Source organism: Chenopodium album, chromosome 9 (genome assembly GCF_948465745.1).
Source record: "Chenopodium album chromosome 9, dcCheAlbu1.1, whole genome shotgun sequence".
NCBI lineage: Eukaryota > Viridiplantae > Streptophyta > Magnoliopsida > Caryophyllales > Amaranthaceae > Chenopodium > Chenopodium album.
In genome coordinates this window covers 53,896,040-53,901,883 of record NC_137842.1, presented here as the reverse complement: position 1 = coordinate 53,901,883, position 5,844 = coordinate 53,896,040, and the positions used below count along the sequence as shown (strand labels likewise).

The 5,844-nt window shown below is 29.4% G+C and overlaps 1 protein-coding gene across 1 annotated transcript; it reads left to right on the top strand.

Moving 5' to 3' along the window:
- The first annotated feature begins 2,025 nt into the window (after nucleotides 1-2,025).
- Nucleotides 2,026-3,634, top strand: LOC145557726 (acyltransferase GLAUCE-like). Its single transcript, XM_081618900.1, has 2 exons — nucleotides 2,026-2,382; nucleotides 2,729-3,634. Exons 1-2 carry the CDS (start codon nucleotides 2,026-2,028, stop codon nucleotides 3,632-3,634), a joined length of 1,263 nt encoding a protein of 420 aa, XP_081475026.1.
- The last annotated feature ends 2,210 nt before the right edge of the window (nucleotides 3,635-5,844 follow it).

The following is a 5,844-nucleotide window of genomic DNA, read 5'->3' as shown; positions in this document are numbered from 1 at the left end:
ACATAAAAGGAGAGCTAAAAGGATAGATATCCTCTTAAATGATGGTGCTCTTAGTATAATTATCACTTACCCAATGCTAAATATATAAATAATATAAAGAGTCAGTTTTTTTGATGAATATTTTATAAATAATAATAAGTATAGCTAATGAGCTACTCCTTTCGTTCCTAAAAATTTTCCCCATTGCCAATAATACGGTCAAATTATTAAAATTTTAACCATGAATTATCATTAACCTATAAGTAGAAGTGAGCAAAATTTTCGGGTACCTGATCAAATTGAAATTGAAACCAGTTAGGAACCAATAGTTCTATATCACCCATTATTGTTTAGTACTTTTTATTACTTTCTTTTCTCTTTTTGTTAGATGCAACACTACAAGTTAAAAACAAATATGTTAAATAAATATGGACATAACCTAAGGCACCAAATTTTTTATTTTTTAAAGTATCAAGTTAGTTCTTAAATGTATGAACATGCATGTTTAATGCATACAAGAAATTATATATTAGAGTATCAGTGTATATCCACAATTAATTTTACTTGACATGGATTAAGTGATTATTAAAAAAAAAAAAGATCCTTCTAATGCGCCTAATGTTAAGTAAAATGATTGTATTCAAGATGATAAGAATGCTTATAAAGTATATTACTTCCTCCTTTTTTTTATTTAAGTTGACACTGGTTAATTTTTACGCTATTCGCACACTATACATTTTGACTCTCTTTTGTGATTAATAGAAATGATGAAACATAGTCACGTGGGCTCTTATTTGAATTATCTCAATGTATATTTTATTAATATCTTCTTTAATTTTATAATTTTACAATTTTGATAATTAGAGATAGAAAATTTTGTCAAATACTACCATTTAAATGACCAATTTTGATAACAGCTATCATTTAATTTTTATTTTTATTTTTTTAAAAAAAAGTACCACAAAAACCCAAATACTTGAGTAGCACTACCACTCTAAGTTTTCTGACAAGAATCTCTGATTGATGATGTCCACTTTATAAATTTTCCTCCAAAAAACCTATACAAAATAACAAAATTGCTCCTACAAATATTAATCCTAAATTGAGTAATACAATTCAATTGCGCAAAATCCCCCAATTTTGTTAATCCCTAAATTCAATCTTTGAATCATGAATCCAAATTTAAGATTAAATTGAGAAATTAAATCAACCATAATGCAAAATTAAAGACAATTTACCTATAATTGTGTTCGACAACTGAATTTCCTTGTTGTCCCTAACTCAATCGATCGAAATTTTATAAAGTGGGCCCCACCCGCCGGGGATTCTTGCCGGAAAAATAAATATTGTAGTTCTACTCAAAGTTTTTGTGTTTTTGTGGTATTTTGTAAAAAAAAAATGGTGGTTGTTCTCAAAAGTGATCATTCAAATAATAGTTGTTGGCAAAATTTCCTTAGAGATATCAATCGTTAAAAAATGCATTGGCAAGCATAATACTCTGTAATAAAAATGTGTCAACTAAAAAAACAGAAGTATCATTTAATGTATTCATGGCTTCCACATCAAATATTAATAAATTAAACTTGTTTTCTTGTAAAAATCATTCACCTTCCCAACACTTGGCAATAAGCTCATTACGTATAACTTAATCATTCAATTGATAACTTTTCTTAATAATAAATATATTTACATTCAATTTTTCCACACTGTCATGTGACAAGTGCTCTTAAATTGTCTATCACCCCTTCTAAAATGGAAAGAAATGAGAAATTCATGCCAATGATGTAGGATCCATGAATCATGAATGTTGTAATATTTTAACCCATAATGCTTATTTCATGCTTCTTTTCACCAACCTTCATACCTATAAGTTAGACCTTCTTTTAGCTATATTAACGTGATACATGTATATAATTAGACCATCCTTTACTATACATCATATAAAATTTCACTATGGAGTCCACTATAGTAGTAACTGACCAAGATTTAATAAAAGATAAAGTAATAACATTGATTTCTCCAAAACATCCATTCCCTCAAGAAACCATGTTCTTGTCAAATATTGATCAAGCTGTAAGCTTTCCTGTAGAAACCTTGTTCTTCTTTCAAGTTCCAAAAGACAAAAAATTGTCAACAAATGACATTCCTGAAAGAATTAAGAAGGCAACTTGTGAACTACTTGTCCCATATTATTATATGGCCGGTAGGCTTAGTTTTAATTGTGAGACCAAAAGATTAGAGCTTCTTTGTAATAATGCTGGAATTTCTTTTGTCAGTGCAAAATCAAGACTTACTTTAGCAGATCTTGGAAATCTTTCTCTTCCCAATCCTTCTTTCGGCCATTTTATTCATCGTCAAGGATTGTATAAGAACTTATGTGAGTTATCACTCTTGACCATTCAGGTAATCTTTTACATCACCTTTGTTTGTTATTATGTAATTAAACACTTATTTTCTTTTTTTTATTTAATCTTATATAGATATATAGGCATTGATAATTACAAAAAATGCAACACCAAAGTAAAAATTTGAATTTTTTATGTGCACGTAAAAGAAAATGTTTGTACATAGTAAGATTGAAAATTAGTTACATACATTGATATAGATTGAGTATCATAACCTAAATAATGTCATGCAATCTAGTACAATACAAAAAAAAAATATTTATCATTTTAAGTAAGTTTTTAATGATTTTACATAGATGTATATCTTGGGACGATTGTATAATTACTTTTCTCCTTTGTTTTAGGTTACAAGATTTCAATGTGGAGGATTTTCAGTTGGATTTTTAACAAATCATGCAATACTTGATGGAAAAGCTGCTAGTCATATGTTTCTAAATCTTGCTTCAATATGTAAAGATGGAAATTTGAAAGTCCCACTTATCCACCATGATAGAACACATATAAAAGCTAGAGATCCTATTATAATCAACTTTCCTCATCAAGAGTATATAAAGTTACCAAAAATTTCTTCAATGGCAACAGCCTTTACTACCTCTTATGAATCATCACCATCTCCGTTGATCTTTGCAAAGAAGTATAGTCAAAAGCTTTTCAAATTTGATAATGAAATTATTAGTCGCCTTAAAGCAAAGACAATGGTGAATTGCTCAAGTTTCGAAGCCATCGTGGCACATATTTGGAAGGAAAGAACAAAAGTAATATTCGAAGACCCTAATGAGCTCTCAACTGTATTTTTTGCAGTAGACATAAGGTCCAAAATCTCACCACCTCTGCCAGATGGTTTTGTTGGAAATGCCATCATCACCGCCTTTGCCACCTCAAGGGTTGCTGATATAGTTAAAAACTCCATTTCATTTGGTGTTAAATTAATAAAGGAAGGCAAAGAAAGGGTTAATGAAGAGTATGTTAGATCTGTGATTGACTGGTTAGAAATTTATAAAGGCATACCTGCAACAATTAATGGGAACTTTTATGTATCAGCTTGGTGGAAGCTTCCATTTGGTGACCTTGACTTTGGATTTGGGATGCCAACACATGTAAGCCCAATTGTTAGTGGAAATGATGAATTTGTGTTGTTACTTTCCGAAAGAAATGAAGGCCAACATGGAGAAGGGGGAGGAGTTACTGCGTGGATAAGTCTCGAGCCTCAAAAGATGAATCAATTTGAGGCTAATATCTACAACATATGATCTTGGTCAAAACATGATTGATTCATAGGTTATGTCTGCATTTTATTTAATTTGTATGTAATATGTATTTGTTTATCGCATTTTTAATGAATTTAAGTCATTGCTCATAGTACGGTATAAGTACAAATTAATCTAATGAAATAAACCAACATCTATGTTTCACTTGTTAATATCATTTTTGTTTTTATAAATTAATATAACTATTTAAAATATTCTAAATAATATTTAATTTTTTAAATTTTGTACTTGTCTTCAAATGGAAGCTTTCTTTTTAAATCGCATGTAAAAAGTTATTTAGTTTATAGTTGTCTTTAAAACACAAGCTTTCTTTTTAAATCACTTAATAAAATTAATAGATAAGTCTTAATTAGGAAATTTATCAAACAAGAAAGTTTCTAATTTTAGACTCATTTTAAAAAGAAAAACTTGCATAATTAAAACTTACTAATTATGAAAGTGCTGTAACACACACGCATTTTAATGTATTTTATAAATTAGTTAAGAATTTACATAATTTATTTAAAAGGGTGTGATATTTTAATCGTTAAATATAAATAGAGAAAGTTTGGTTTTGGAAATAGTATAAATAGAAGAAGGATAGGAAAGCAATTTATTTCATTAATGACGTTTTTGTAAATAATCATACCCTTGTTCATATAATAGCCTATATACTCATTGGTAATGACCTTACCATTCTTTGCTCTTAGTCAAGGATTTAAATATAATATTGCTAGAAATTGGTCCTATGTACTAGTTTAACGTTTCAAATAATGAAAATTAATTACCCGTTAAAGAAAAGTATTAATAAGGGTTTCAAATTAATTTTTTTTTTTTAACTATTTAATGAGGTTTTAAGATTGTAAAAGTTGCCAAAAATTATACAAGTGTAGTAATATGGTTTTGTTGTCTTTAATTGTAGGTGACTTTATCCTAAGTGAGTTCTATACATTGTGGCTTTTTTGCAATCATATTCGAGGTATACCTAGGGTAAGTATTAGAGAATTTTTCATATATAGATTTTAAGATAGATTAAATTAGATTACTACAATGTTGCTTTCAAGAAATTAAGTTATTTCAGGAGTTATTGGTGAATGCATATACAATGATGATTGAGTTTGAAAGATTATCCTAGAGCTAACCAAAAGAATTTAGGTTTGAGATATACATAAGTATTCATTAGGTGTGGCACCTGGTTTTTTTAGTGGACAAAGATTAGTCTATAAAAGGTTCCACTTAAGTGTCTAATTAGACTTATAATTAAAGACTTAGAGTCGCCACCTTATTTTTATCCGAATAAGGACGGATTTTAAAACAGTCAAAAAAATAATCAACTGTTAACTCCATAAAAAGAAATAAGGCACAGGGTTCGGGGTTTAGGTTAAGAGAATCGAACGTCTGGAACTCGTCTTCCCTTCCGTTCTAAGGAACGGGCTCTTACTATTGCGTTGTTAAGAATCAAGTTTTAAGGCATGTAAACCACAAAATAAAATAAAATAATATAAGGTAGGTTGGAGCACCAAAGTTGCACTACGTATCGATCATAGTGAGATTTTGAATTCACTCACGGATCAAAACCTTCGTAGTTCGGACGGATGCCATGTTTTAAATAACCAATTCCATTGGGTTTTTAATTTGGGTTGTTGACATAAATGTCATTTTTGTAAGTGGGATTTTAGTGATCTTTGACGGATTCACTCATAAAAGTAAATGAACCACCTTGGTTGAGGAAAATCACCCCGATTAGTGATCACCAAAAATGTCTTTTGAATAAGACAATTCAACAAATGCATCCTGATTGACGACTTTTAAGTGGATCAAGGTATTTTTTTGGAGTGAAAATGTAACAGTTCACTATATAATCTCACTTTGGGTTTAAAATCACTCAATGGTAATTTTGTAAGGTTTTAAGTAGGCCTGTTCACGGATCGGATATCCGAAGCTTCGGATATCTAAAATTGATATCCGAATCCGATCCGGAAATTTCGGATATCCGATATCCGAAATCATTCGGATCGGATATTTCGGATATCCATTATCCGATATTATTAAAAAGTTGATTATGCTTATCTAATAAATCTCATTAATTATATCAATTTTGTAACATTAAGCCTTCCTATACAATATATATGAGCATTGTAGTCTTTTTTTGCAAATTAAATTATCAAAAGACCACCTAAGTATTAATTGACAATTTGACATACAACTCCTCA

Coding starts and splice junctions, on each gene's coding strand:
- LOC145557726 (XM_081618900.1), top strand. CDS start 2,026: ATGTTCTTGTCAAATATTGATCAAGCTGTAAGCTTTCCTGTAGAAACC. Junction 2,383..2,728: donor TATCACTCTTGACCATTCAG/GTAATCTTTTAC, acceptor CCTTTGTTTTAG/GTTACAAGATTTCAATGTGG.